Source organism: Stegastes partitus, unplaced genomic scaffold (assembly GCF_000690725.1).
Source record: "Stegastes partitus isolate 25-593 unplaced genomic scaffold, Stegastes_partitus-1.0.2 Scaffold3675, whole genome shotgun sequence".
Lineage (NCBI taxonomy): Eukaryota > Metazoa > Chordata > Actinopteri > Pomacentridae > Stegastes > Stegastes partitus.
The window spans coordinates 38,337-52,964 of record NW_007581406.1 but is presented as its reverse complement, the minus strand read 5'-3'; the positions used below and the strand labels follow the sequence as shown (position 1 = coordinate 52,964).

The window sequence follows — 14,628 nt, the reverse complement described above, 5'->3', positions numbered from 1 at the left end:
CTTCCAACACACCTGATTCAAATGATCAGCTCATCATCAAGCTCTGCAGAAGCCTCATAACGATCCTGATCATGTGAATCAGGTGTGTTGGAAGAGGGAAGCATCTAAAACATGCAGGATAGGGGCTCTCGAGGACCAGGATTGGTCACCCTTGCTGTAGAGTGACTCTGGAGGGTTTCTGAGTCTAACCCGATGATGTCATCATTACCTGGTGACTAAATAACTGATAGAGACTTAGCCTTTTACAGACATGCAGACATGCCATTAGTCACCTGAACATGTCGGCTTCAGGTTTCATTGGGCACTCTGAGGACTGCAGTTTCACTTGGTCAGTCCTAGCGACTCTTTAAACATGGCACAAGTCTGAACTGCACTCAGTCGCTGTTATGGATGGGAACACACAACAAAACAGCACTTCAGTTGTGTGAAGCAATTTGGGGAAGGCTCTTTTCACATTTCAGCACCAGCATTGATCCAAAAAGATGCCATTTATGTACCAGAATCACAAAACAGCTCTCTGATCTACTTAACCCTACAATTTCACATCTATTACAAACCTAAATGTCCAACAAAAACAAAACTTTACTGCGATGAAAACAGACCAGGTCAGATTATTGAGGCTTCCCTGTAATTAATGGTATCTGACTTTTGACAAAAGATGAACAGGAGCTGAAGTTTAGTTTGTTGCTTCCAACTGCTTGTAGGTGTCTTTCCTCTGAGTTTTTTAATACCTGCAGCATGAAACAGCAGCAGGATGAATATGAGTGTCTTCAAAACAAAACGAGTGTGGAACAAAAGCTTCATTATTACTTTAAATTTTAAATAATCCCTGACGTGGTGACAGGATCGGTCCAGGTCAGGATCAAACAACAAGGCAGTGTGCTCTTCTTCACCTCAGATAGCTGAACTGTCACATATTGAGTCACAGTTAATAAGCTGCTGTTAATTCATTTGTTACTAAATGGTAAAGTTAAGTAACAGGTTACTATCAGACAAAGGCAAAATATAGGAAATTTAGATGTTTAGGAAATCATAAAGAAGGGACTGTCAATTATCGAGACAGTTTGATAAGTCCGGTATTAGCTTACATTTAGTAATTTGTTTGTTAGTGCATAATTCTGCATCAAACATCACTTTATATACTGGCTAATCACATGTATATGACAAATACTGAGTGCGTACCGTGGCCGTCTCAGTCATTGTGGTGGGTATATCTAAAGGAAGCAGTGAAGAACATTACTGGAAGAGTGACCTGATATCTGAATGATTGCATGCATGTCAGATTGTTAAAGCAGCCATGTTACACATTCCATATGTAAAAAGGGCTTTCTAGTTTAAAGCAGAAATTCTGCGTTCCAAACTGAAATCACAGAATGTAAAATTGTGTAGCTTCAAACAATAGCCTGATTTGTATTATGGCAAATGTAGGATCCATCATTCATACCTTTGACCCTTACTAGAATAAAAGACAGGAACACTAAATTGCTTGACCACCCCTTTAAAGATTCACACATCACTATATCTACACGTTACTATCATGCAGACTGTCATCATTGGTGTGTAACTGCCAACGTCTCCTGTCTTTCAGTGACGATGACTTTGACATGTCCAGATACTCCTCATCAGGATACTCCTCAGCCGAGGTGAGATGTCTGAGGGACCAGGTATCTATACACATACTATATTGTTTCACAGCATCATTTGGTGAAACCACAAGCATCGCCACGTGATCACCCAGTTCCTTTGTCTCACCAGTCACGCCAGGTGTATGTGCACCCATTGAAAAAAAAAAAAAGTATCCCGACTCGTCCAAGCTTTCATAGTCACAGTCACCTTCAAATACTTCTTTTCACCCACAAAGATTTGTTCCTCTTCATTTCTTCCTTGTGGAGTCGAATATGTTTCATTTGTTTTTGCCTCTTGCCTCAACCCATTACCATCAATGACCTGCGTGTTCTCCACTCTGTTGCTGCTTTGTGTGGATTTTATTATTATTATTTATCTGGACCACAATGTTTTTTTTTTGTTTTTTTGTTTTTTTTTGTGTTTTAATAACTTCTGTAACAAATACTTTTTTTTTTTTAAATAATCAGTTTTACTAAAAGGGTCACTTCTAGTCTTAGGATTGGCAAAAGTATTTTTAAGTTCTTCTGATATGTTATTTCTTTGGCTTCTACAGCAGATCAACCAGGACCTGAACATCCAGCTCCTGAAGGACGGGTACCGGCTCGATGAGATTCCCGATGATGAGGATCTGGATCTGATCCCCCCTAAAGCAGTCAATCCCACCTGCATGTGCTGCCAGGCTGCTCCCTCCACAGCCTGTCAAATCCAGTAGCACCCTCCCCTCCGACCCCCCCGACCCCCTAAAATCTCCTGCCCGCCACCTGCACTGAGGCCAACTACTGACCAGAGTGGCAGCAAAGGAAGAAAAACAATTGGCTGGCAAAGGCACAAAGGGAAAATCAAGGGTTTATAAAATGCTAAAAAAAAAAGAAAAAAAAAAAGAACCTGAGAAATTGAATATGTACAGTACCTGTGCATGTTCCTCCTATGGTAGGATCTGTGCATCTTACTTCTGCGTTGTTGGTTCAGCAGGGACTCGACTGATGGCAGAAACATTACCTCTAAGGAAAACATGTTACTTTTGCTTCTCCTTCGTTTTGACTTCCATGTCATGCTCATGGATTTCCTGGTTTAAGAGGGCCAAGGAGGATTGTGCGTTGTTGTGGAAGAAGCGAAACAACAAATTCAAATGGTAGGAACTCGACCAAAATGCGTGAGACATTGACAAGGTGTCATTTGCTGTGTCAGTGGTCCATCCGAGGAGTCGGCTTCTTCTACTGGTGTATAATTGATGGTCGTATACGGTGGACAAACAGGGATTGGAATCTCTGTAGTGCCCATTTTTGTTTTTTTTCTTTTCTCATTTCTTTCAGCCAGTCTGCTTTGTCTTCCTGTGTAAATACGTGTCAAACATGAAAATGACGTGTGTGTCTGATTATGCCCAGGAGAAATAGTGCTAAACCCTCAAGCTGCTGATAAAACATGAAAGCTTACACACTAAGGTAGTGATCCAGATTTTATTTTTTTTTTGTATCTGTTACACCGAGGTCGTAATGCTTCATTGTTTTCTATTCAGTTAAAAAGAAGCTGAAAAATGCATGTTGCCTGTTAACACTGTGTCCTGATGACCAGCCTGTGCGGATAATTTATCACTTTTTACCGACCCCCGACCACATCCTTTGTGCCGAGGAGAAGATACGTGCTTTCAAGTTAGTCATATTTAGGTTCACCTACTGTAACACCGGTAGATCTAGAGAAACCATTCTAATAATGCCAGAAATGAGCTCATGAATTAGTGTGTACTTTTGTGTGTGTTTGTTCATGTTCGCCCCCCACAGGAGTGTGGTTGAGATGCTTCGCAAAGGTAGCTACCACCAGTGAAGGTTGCAATATAGTTCATACACTTGAGGGAGTTATTAGATGGATGCAAGAATTAGAATTTTCTGAGTTGTGCAATTTGATCATACCTGCTTTTAAGGAATGTCTATGGAGTGATTCCATATTTCTTTCTTTCTATTTTATTTTTTTGATAAGATTGTTCTCCACGTTTTCCTTTCTTTAAACATTTTTTTGTTAAAATTCCTTTTTGTAAGGTTAGAAATGTGTGCATTTCCCTCCCGAAGTACACTATAACTTATTTGTCGGATGTGCGACAAGAACTGTACATGTAGCATCACACTCAGCTGTGGATTGTCAATGCTTTATGCCATTCAATGTTCTCCATGGAGTTCTATAGGAAGTTGCCCTTGTTGTTCAGAAGTACTGAATGTACACTGTCTGTTTTATCATATGTTCTTTGTTTACATCTCTCTGAAGACGCTTGCAGAACTCAGCAGGGATCAGCTATTTTTTCTCCCAAGTAGATCAAGCTGAGTTTCTCCAAAAACACTGTAATGACGAGAGAGAAGTGCAAAACTTCCTGATTGTGACACCTACATAAAAACATTTCTCTTGAAAATAACTGATAAGCTTCTGTTCAGCTTACGGGAGAAATAGCTGGCTACTCTCAGTGTTCTGTTGACTGATGTTGAAGGGATTTGAAATACGGTGCACATCTACTAAGAACAGTCTCATTGTGAGTGTCTTTTTAGATATGTGACTGTGTTTTTTGGGGGAACGTTGCATTAATCTGTCATAACTGTTAATCTGCGCATTTCAACAGGTTTACATTTTTATAATGAAAATCTCAGTGTAATAGAAACGGCAACAAAGACTGATTAGAGATGCAGTGTGCACTCAGTCTTAGTTGTTCCTTTTCTTTCTTTTCCTTTTGGTTTGCAGTAATGCCAGATCTGCAAGCATTTATGTATGGGATGTCAAAAGAGGAATATTTGCTTTGGTCAAATAGATGAATGAATGGTACTGTGTGTATCGCATAAAAACAACTAATGTCTACGTGGATAGAGAAAAGGATCGTTTTAATCTTGTTTCAACCTTTTTTTTTGATTAGTTTTACTGGTTAAACCACCCAGACATCTCTGTGACCCAGTAAGAAAATATCTCCCTTCTCTTATCACCGATATCCCCGATACAGCCTTTTGTTTCTGCAACATTTGATTTACAAAAGTGCACACACGTTAAAAGATCATTTACGATAAGAAGGTGCCATGTTTGTAGATAATAAAAAAGTAGAAAACTGTCACCAGTGCAGCTACTAGTTGGACCGGTAGCTGTGTTTAGTTAACAGAAACACGGAGGGACTGACTGCGTGGTCGACTGCGGTGCTGCATTTTTCCACCGTTAACATCATCCCAATGGATTTGCACACAAGTCATCACGGTTGTCTTATACTGAGTGCAATACTTGTGGCTAATGTATAAATTGAGGCATAGCTTCACTAACTTCTTGAGTTTATAGTAATTCGTTGTAACAGAAGCTATTTATTTGCAGTTGTGTGTTTTTTCCATTTTATTTTCATGTATGGGAAATACTTCATATACAGACAGACGCTTTTTATTTGTCAGATGCTTGTTATGACGATTGTGAACTGGTTCCATTTAGATTTTAACAGTGTTAAAGTTCTGTGTATAGTGCAACATATCAAAAAAAAATAAATATTAGGTATCTCAAGTCTGCTCGTTCCATGTGCTTCTGTAATTTGCAGTTGTGCTTTTTTTTTTCCCCTTCTTGTTTAGTGTTATACCCGCCATTACTTTTTTTTTTTTTTTCCAGCCCAGCACTTGTTCAGACTCAAACTGTTTTCTCTGCAGGAGATGAAACAAATAGCTTCTGGATGAAACAGTTTGTCTGCCTCCCACACGGTCTCTCTGCTGGTGATGGCTGATTACCTACTGATGTGAATGACATTATGGCCTAAACAGACAGGTTGGGGAGATGGATGGAGAAATAGAGGAGTAGTAAGTGTAAGGGGTGGGGGGTTGGGCATTTTGTGATTAGCCTTGAGTTGATCCCTCGGGAGCAGATGGTGAATGATGGCTTACGTAGACGCCTTGGATCCCAGGAGGTAACAGTAGTGCGTGTCCACGTTGGAGTAACACTGAAGTTGAGGAAGACGTAGAGGGAATTCTCATGAGACAGGAGCGCAGGGAGACAGGTGAGGAACATTTCTGTGTCCGAAATGATGCAATGAATGCATCGTTGCGTTCATAATTATGGATTAAAATAACCTTGTGAACAGTAGGCGCCTCCATCTGGAAGTCCAGGCTGGTTGAGACTATAGTACTCTCAAGAATAAAACAAGATGAATGCTTCGTCTTCAGCCACCAGTTCTCAATGAACTATTCACAAATATGTGCAAAACTAAGATCTCTGTAAAAAGCTGTTTCATTTTGCACAGTGTTTTGCCTGTTTGTTGTCAGCTTGTCTGTTCTGCCACCAACTCTGTGGTCTGTAATGAAAACACACTGGATGGGTGTTCTGGGCTTGTGTGAAGCCTAACTTTAACCTCCCTTCATGCAGAGAGATCCCAGCCGAACGTGACATCATGTTGCTGAGCGTTGCTGCTGCCGTGCTGCTGCTCTGCGTGCAGTGTCTGCACGGCTCTGCTCTTCCTGCCGTCTCCTCTTATGAGTTCACCGCCTATAGGATGCAACAGTACGACTTGGCACAACAGAAGCATGGTAAGTTCACACGCAGCTCCTTCTAATCAGCCGTACCGTGACACATTTTGACGTACATGTACTTTGATTCAGAAAAAAAAATCATTTTGTACTTTTGAGGTGTCAATATAAGACATGTAAAAAGTTCTTTCTAGTACACAGTATGCACATTGCTTTTGTATTTAAAGCTTCTACTTAAAATTGTTTTTTTCATTTTCAGATTTGATCTTAAATGTGCAGAATGATGACTGTTCAGACTTTGACACTATGTTTTTAAATTATTCCGTGAAATGAAGTTTCTCACCTTAAATTTGAGTTTAAGAGATCTACTCCTGACAGTGAGAAGTACAAAATCTATCTAGTGGATAGACTTTTGATTTTGCAAATGTTTGTGTGTTCATAGATCCAATATTTTTCAATGAGGCAGAAGGAGTCGATGCAGTTTTTGAACTGGATTACTGTAGAAAATCCATAAGAAACATATATTATGACTTTAAGCAGAGTATATTTTCGCCTGTTTATCTTGAGAAAACATACACAATATTCTAAACTAAAAATGGGTCTATCAGCATGAACTACTTCAAATTAGGGTCATATTTTTGTTTTGCTATTTACAAATAGAGCAGTAATTGAAATTTACATGGAGTTTACTTTTTTTTTTTTTTACATTACATTTTTTTGTGTGTGAGCTAAATATAATACTTGATCGAGAGAACTTGACTGAGTTTGTGTTCACTTAGAGACTGCAGTCAAACTAGAGTTAATACGTGTTTGTACAACACTTGAGTTGATGCCTCTGTTTGATTTGTCTTGCTCTGTGTCTTCTGCCGAGGTTGCCGTGGAGCCATTGTTGTGGCGGAGGCACGCTCGGCAGACGAGCCGTCGCTGACCCGCCGCTGTGTTATCATGAAGGTGTCAGACTTCACAACTGAAAGATACTTTGAGGCCCAGAGACAAAATGCTGCTGCTGTACTGATCCTTCTGCCCAAAAACACCTCCAGCATCCCTCATGACACAATACAGGTAACAAGCTGAGAACACTTTTTGCCAGACACTGTTCAGGATGTAATTTACGACTGTCACAATATCTCCAAGGTATTAGGTAACAGCCTGCTGAAGTGTTGTTATAGAACATTATACAATAGCTATGGAAATGAGCAGAAAAATAGTGTCTGCATGTCTGCACCTGGTTGTTCTTTTACAGTTTTTTTTTTATCCCTTTCAGTCTTTTATGGTGAGCGAGAGCGAGACCTTGCAGAAGGAAACTCTGATGCCGGTGTATGTCGCACCAGAGGATGAACAGCTGCTTTACATGTACGAAGAGGTCAAGCAGGCTGCAGCTACACGGACCTCATCCATATTTGTCAGAGGTAACAGATGCCACAGGATATATGCATGTACAGTGGGGAGGATGGATGAGCTGTTTAAACTTACATATATAGCAAGAAACTGATAAAACAAAAAAAAAGTGAACTCTGAATGGATAAATGTCCCAAATGGAAACAAAAAGGAAAGACACTGTATCAGACAGAAAAACTAAAATGAAAACAATTATTTTTATTGTTGGCAGTCCTTCGAAGTATGGTCACAGCTACGGCCTTTCAGATCTTAGTGAGCAACAACGCCCCCATTAAGGCCATCACTGACAATGCTATAGTCACACTGGAGGTGAGTGTGGAGCTCCATACTTTGCTTTTGCTGCATATATGACAAAAGTGAGTGACAAAAAAAAGAAATATTGGATAATTTTTTCTCATTTTCCTTGTGATTGGTCCCCATTATGTGGCTGGCGATGTGTATTTCAGGGAGTGCTTCCTGGAACAGGAGAAGACATACCCACCATCGTCATCACCGCCCACTACGACTCCTATGGGCTGGCCCCGGTGAGTTAGATGCTAAAACACCTCATTTAGAAGTACAGCTAACAATTTTCTAAGCTCTAACCTGTTAAATTGCTTGACCCTTTACTTCTTAAGATGTCAACATGACAGTATTGTCGTGTGCTCATGTATGGATGTGTTTGTTTGCCACACAGTGGTTGTCATATGGAGCAGACTCCAATGGCAGTGGAGTCATCATCCTGTTGGAGCTGGCACGTCTTTTCCAGAAACTTTATAGCAGCCACAGCACCAGACCTCAGTGAGTTGATTTTAACATAACAGAACATGTGTGCTTTGGTCAATATGTGTTTCTACAGTTACACCTGCAAGTGCAAGTAGTGTAAGCTTGTGCTTCTATTTACATTTTTAGAAGGGATTGACTGATTATTGGCGGATTTTTGTCTTTTTTATGATTATCTGTATTTTTTTCAATTATTTTTTTATACAGTTTTTTTTTTAGTCTTTTGTGCCTTTATTGTAGAGGTCAGTAGAGCGAGACAGAAAAGGTGAGGGGATGAGTGGGACAAGACATGCAGCGAGTGAGTCGTGGTCATGGCTGCTGGTTCAGGGACTTTCAGCCCATATGGGTTGCCCCCTCAACCTGTTGTCGCATCAGACCTGAAGTAGCCACCTCTCTCTGGCTGTAGTCTCTCTGGTCTCAGAAATGTCTCCCAAGCAGAGACTGCAAAAAACTGAACAAGAAACACAAGAGATCGCCACAGAGTCTAATTAATAATGCTTTTAGACATGGACCTTAGCAATAAAAAGTGATTGAACAGTGAAATACAAAGAAAATAGAGAAGAAAGCAAATATAGCTGCAGGAGACACATTGATCAGTCTCAGTCTATCTCACATAAACAGAGGGGAGCCTCCTGATTTAATCACTTCCATTTCTAATTTTACATATTCAGTTATAGTTATCCTTATTGATGAAGAAGACTACTTATGAGTGGCAGGTTTCTTTGATCAAATGCTGTTAAAACATTACATTTAATGTGAATTGGTTCCAAATATCAGTTATCAACTGCTCCTGATTAGCAATAATTGCCATCGGTATCATCCCTGAAAAGCCTATATCGGTCGATTCTTTTGTTCAGGGTGATACTGATCAGAAAATAACATCGAAAACCTGGAAAACCTACTGTGACTGGACATTACATGTTGCTTGATAAACAGACTTTTTGTCTATCTCTTGGTGAAAACATTTAAGTAACAGCTCAGCAATGAATAAAAAAGATTGTTTTTTTGGTGTTTTTAGATATCATTTAATGTTCTCTTTGACTGGAGGAGGAAAATACAACTTCCTGGGCACAAAGAGATGGATTGAAGAGAATCTAGATCATGCCGGTGAGTTTGTGGCTTTGTAACCCACTCAACATGTGGAACGTGTTAACACGGCTGTAAACATAAATTGTCCAGTTTTATTTTAGCTCAACATTTTCTCTCCAGAGTCCAGCCTGCTCCATGACAATGTGGCGTTTGTTCTGTGTTTGGACACTCTGGCCTACGGGGATGAACTGTACATGCATGTGTCTCGCCCTCCTAAGCCCGACACTCCCATGCACGCCTTCATTCAGCAGCTGGAGGAGGTAACCAGCTTTGCTGTTTCTGTTTATGCATTATGCACAAGTCTTGTCAGTCTTAAGGGCCTCACACACTTTTTTTGTTTGTCCTGCAGGTGGTTTCCTCCAGATTTCCCTGGGTGAAGGTGGGATTGGTTCATAAGAAGATCAATCTTGTGGAGTCGACAGTAGCCTGGGAACACGAGCGCTACAGCCTGCGTAGGATCCTCGGCTTCACTCTGTCTCATCTGGAAGATCCCAAATCTGAGCTGCGTGGCTCTATACTGGACACTATGTCAGTTCTAAACTCTGGTTGGGATTATTACGATTGAGTAGCTTGGAAATGTATTTGCTCAGGACATGAAAGTATAATTTACTTATTTGTATATCACGTCATAGGTCACAAGTGGATTTCAGAAAGCTTAAGCGTAATGGCATCATCATAGCAGAAGCACTGGCGCGGTTTATGTACAATCTCTCTGATAAGGTGATTGAATGCACAAAAACACAATATACTGTATATACATAAAGACAGAAACTGTATTCATCATCTGATCTGTTTTTATTACATATTAATTACTCTGTGTTGTTTTCCCTCAAGGGTTCACCAAAGGATGTGCAGGTTTTCAAAGGCCAGCTGGTACGTTCTTGGTTATTTTGGTCAAAGCCAAGTGCTGACCTCTGGTGTTGTTTTGCAGACATTACAGAGTGTTCATCACCAGTGCCTCAGGTCTGCATGTTTATCATGGCTTGTTCACTGGATTCATTTAAAAATCTGGGCATTTGAAAAATACTTCTTATTTCAGTATAAATGGTTGGATTTATTTATTTACTTTAATAAATTAACTATTCTTAAATGAAAAACATGAAACCCAAACAGAATCTTTAATGACCAAGAATTGAGACTTCTTGACATACAGTAGATTTTTAAGTTTTTATTGTGATTATTTAAAGGGTTGTTCTCAAGTCTATATGTCCTCAATGCAGGACTTCCAGGACAGCCGCATTTCCAGTTTGCTGTCCTTCTTGACATCAGTCCCTCGGGCCGCCCAGCTGCTGGATAAAGAACCCGGTCACATCCTGCTGGTCAATTCACTGGAGCACGAATTCAAACGTTACCTGCAGCAAGTTTACAGACATACCTTCCGACAGGACAAGAGGTGTCACATATAGTGGTAGTTCAAGTAGAAAACACATACTATGAAAACTGTCTTCTTTATGCTGTCAGCTGTATTAAAGGCAGAAATGCAACAATTAATAATATTTCTTCTCACAGGGACCCTGACATCACTTTTTTTGATCAAATGAACCAACCAATAGTGATGTACAGGTACGTATGTGTGCTCTGATATGTTTTGTGCATGTGTTAAATTCAATATTTGGACACTGACACAGCTTTTGTTTCAGAGTGAAGCCTGCTGCCTTTGACCTGTTCCTGGGTGGCTGCATCGCTGCTTATTTGGGGATTGTTTACTATGCAATCCAGGTTTGTTAATGTGCTCTTTTCTATTGTCCGTTCCTTCTACATTTGTACTCCTATCCATATTTATGTATTTTGAAAGCACTGATAGATAGGTAGTAAAAACTTGATATTTCTCTTTTACAGAATTTTGGTTTTCTCTACACAAAACTGAAAGCGGCAGTGAAATCCAAGCACCAGTAAATACCCCAAGACTGCGAATACCGAGTTTCTGACAAGGACTTTGATGTCTGCTCTGTACAAGTTGGACGTTTGCTTCACTGGCTGTGTGAAGAACTTGAAACAATGTGACATGAATCTTCTCAGAATTATCATATGCACAACCTTAAATATGCATTTTCTTTGAAATGCGTATTATTTTAAAGATGTTTGTACCTTTCATTATACATAAAGTTTTTGAACTGTGCAAAATGATTTGACATGAATAGACGTAGAAATTGTTTGTACACAAAATAAACAAAGAAAGCTTTTGGTATTGTATCAAACCTGGGAACACGAAGCACTGCTTGGATCTGATTTGAACGTTCATGAAGGACGTTCCTGCCACATCATTGCTATGATTCGCCATGTCCTCTGCTCTGCATCTGTTGACATGGATTTGACTGGGCTTAACATAGCTGTCAAACGAGGCCCAACCACTGCAGTGGATGAACAGCCAGTTCCTGTCACAGATAACTCAGTGAGAGCACTGGAGACACAAAGGCACCCTACGGCGCTTGGTGAATTATTAATGCTTAGGTGGCGTGCTGACAGTGAATAGAGGTGACGGCGGATGGTGGTGGTGGGAGATTCTTAGAAGTTCTATTCCTCTGCTGGTTTGTTCCAGTTCTGCAGATCTGATAAAACTCGGTCGGTTTTAACTACAAGGCAGCTAAACAACCGGGAGCTGAGCCTCTGTGTTTGAGATCAGTGCTGGCTTGTTTGTGAAGGCCCCTGGGAGAGAAATAGGTCATGGACAGTGACCCCAGGTATGTGTGTCTCTGCAGGGGGTTTGGAGCTTAGGAGGATTAGTGGCCAAGTGCTCAGGTACCACAAAGAGTTGTTCTGCTTCAGCAAGGATGCTCTTAACCTGCCTTTGCTTCCAACAGAGTGGATTCATCATAGCAGCTACAGGTTAAACAAAAAACATTTTATCTATCTGGTAGCTCTTAAGCATCCATGCAGTATTTATCGCTACCGATGCAAGACATATACCATGCCGTGATACAATAAACACATAATAATTAATGAATAGCTTTATAATGGGTGGCACGCACAGCCTTGTACCAATAAAAGCCATAAATACTGGTCAGTTTTTCCAAAAGGCACACTGATATAGGGGAAGGGGTGGAGCTTATAGGTGATGGGGAGGAGAAGGATGTTGCATGACTTTCTGGCAGACTGGAGGCAAGCAGTGGAAAGTAAGACAGTAAATGAGGATGGCTCCGCAGCTCTACATGACCATGTACAAAGAGCATTTCAGCTCTCCTGGCAAGGCGAAACGAGCAGAACTTCGACCGACATCCGCCCACCGCAGGAACAACCCCCAGCCCCGGCCGGTAAGATGCGAAACCTTCTGTATGGCATGCATGAAGTTTAGGATTTAAAGAAAAACTACATATTGGAAAGAATTGGAAATGGTTGTCTTTCACTCCATGTAATTAAGTAAATTATGAAAAATACAATGCATTTAAGGGCAGATAGGTCTCACTTATTGCTCTATATATTGTTCTTCATTTACCCATATACTAAAGTGTCCAATACTAATTGGCAGCTGATTGTTTACATTTCCCTCTGCATGCTGAAAGCTGTACCCCATGTATTATTCAGTACTTCCTCCATGAGTATTTATTCATCCAAGAGTAAACAGAGCTAAGAGGGGTGTATAATTACCCTCCTGTAAAAGAAAAAAACAAAACATAACAAAACAAAACATAATGCAGGAAAGAGTCGACATTAATACATGCACATTTTTACAGCTCACACAACACCCTCACCTTTTTCAGTGCATTATTATGACATTAATATAGAGAGAAAACCAGTTGAGAGAAATCCTAATGGTATTTTGAAAACCAGATTCTTTAGTATTTCAGTGCACAATACAGTGGTACTGAGAGAGAAATCTGAGAGGAATCATCTTCTACAAGGATTAATTATTTCGACTTAAATAAAAACAACGTACTTCTATAAAATTTGTTGTCTGTGAAATATAAGTCATATTAAATGTGACACTCTTAACATGTGAGATATTGCATGTAAAGAAGAAACTAGTGAACAGTGTCTCTAACAGAGCTCTTTTTTTCTCTTTGCTTTCTACGTCTTTATATATTTCTTCCTATACGTGTGTTTGTTTTTCTTGACCCCCAGGACTTTCTGTTTCCCCGGAGTCCTCCGTCAAACTACAGGTCAACCTACACACAACCACATCCCCCTGTGGACACTGGCCGCCCCCTCTTCCCCCCTGTCAGACATTTGTCATTTCACAGTCCTGTTACAACTTGTCCTGACAACTCTCTAAACCCGGCAAAGGCAGGCAAACCACAACACATGCCCCCCGTCAGCCCGTCCACAGTACAAGCTCTGCCCTCTTCTGACACACTGCAGAAACTACAGATGACGGAGTCTCCATCTGAAGCTGGTGTTCAGCTCCACGGTGCTCTGAAGAAGCCCCAGAGGTAGATATCAACCAGCTCAATCTATGGTCCAAAGGTAACTATAAATACACAATGATTTGGATTGATTTTCCTTGGCAGGGGGATGGATTATCAGAGGAATGTCCACCTGCTCTCAGCACAACAGCTTAGGTAAGTAAGTAACCTTTGACCTCTTCTTGTGGCCTTTGGATCCTAAAAAAAAAAACACTGACTAGAGGTTAAAGTGAGTGATTCTATAAAAGTCCTGTTATAACCATAAAAAGAAAATAAGATTAACACTGTCTTCAACAGGCAGCATGCAGGTGCTCAGCTTCGACCGAGACCCCAAACTAGCCACGCAGCTCCTCACCACTTTCAACGGACACTATACAAACGGTGTTGTTCTAACAGCACCCTGGATTATAGGTGCAAAAAATATGCCTCTATTTTGTCTTTTTGTGCCATCAATATTATCCACTGATGTCTAATTTATTTCCTCCTGTGGTTCCTCGACAGTGGTTGCTACAGCTGCTTCCATGTGGTGAAGCCCCACCAAGCCGGACACTACATCATCCACCCAGAGTTTGTGTCTGAGTGCCTTTATTAGGCCTTTTAGAGCATAATGGCATCCAAAGTGGGGATCTGGGACCTGCGGAGGTCCTTGAGGGGAACCTGCAGGGGATTTCCCCCAGCAAAATGAGGGATTGTTAACTTTTGTTTAATTCTCTGCTAATTAACCCACTGAGACGAGGTGTAAGAGTGAATTATGTAGGCTGCACCCTCACCGCTCTTATCTCCTCGCGTACATCATGGAAACCACAAATCAGCACTAAATCTGCAGCAAAGAAATTCCTGTAAGAGGCTTGTGATGATGAAATCAAATGAGGCATTTTCGGCCTTATTGTGTTGACTTTGACATTAAAATTTGAAACAACTAATCAAGCGATAATTTTCAACATGTCATGTGG

General features: G+C 40.6%; 1 protein-coding gene and 1 long non-coding RNA gene across 2 annotated transcripts; both read left to right on the top strand.

Annotated features, from left to right (window-relative positions):
- The first annotated feature begins 1,094 nt into the window (after positions 1-1,094).
- Positions 1,095-5,136, top strand: LOC103376132 (uncharacterized). The gene is made up of 2 exons (XR_521285.1): positions 1,095-1,643; positions 2,180-5,136. It is a non-coding gene; the product is annotated as an uncharacterized LOC103376132 (long non-coding RNA).
- An 874-nt stretch (positions 5,137-6,010) lies between these two features.
- Positions 6,011-11,475, top strand: LOC103376131 (nicalin-1). Its single transcript, XM_008306498.1, has 15 exons — positions 6,011-6,146; positions 6,958-7,148; positions 7,351-7,495; positions 7,696-7,793; positions 7,931-8,008; positions 8,161-8,264; positions 9,265-9,353; positions 9,456-9,595; positions 9,685-9,863; positions 9,968-10,055; positions 10,170-10,208; positions 10,556-10,728; positions 10,845-10,898; positions 10,976-11,054; positions 11,175-11,475. The coding sequence occupies exons 1-15, from the start codon at positions 6,011-6,013 to the stop codon at positions 11,229-11,231; spliced, it is 1,650 nt and encodes a 549-aa protein (XP_008304720.1). The 3' UTR covers positions 11,232-11,475.
- Positions 11,476-14,628: the final 3,153 nt, after the last annotated feature.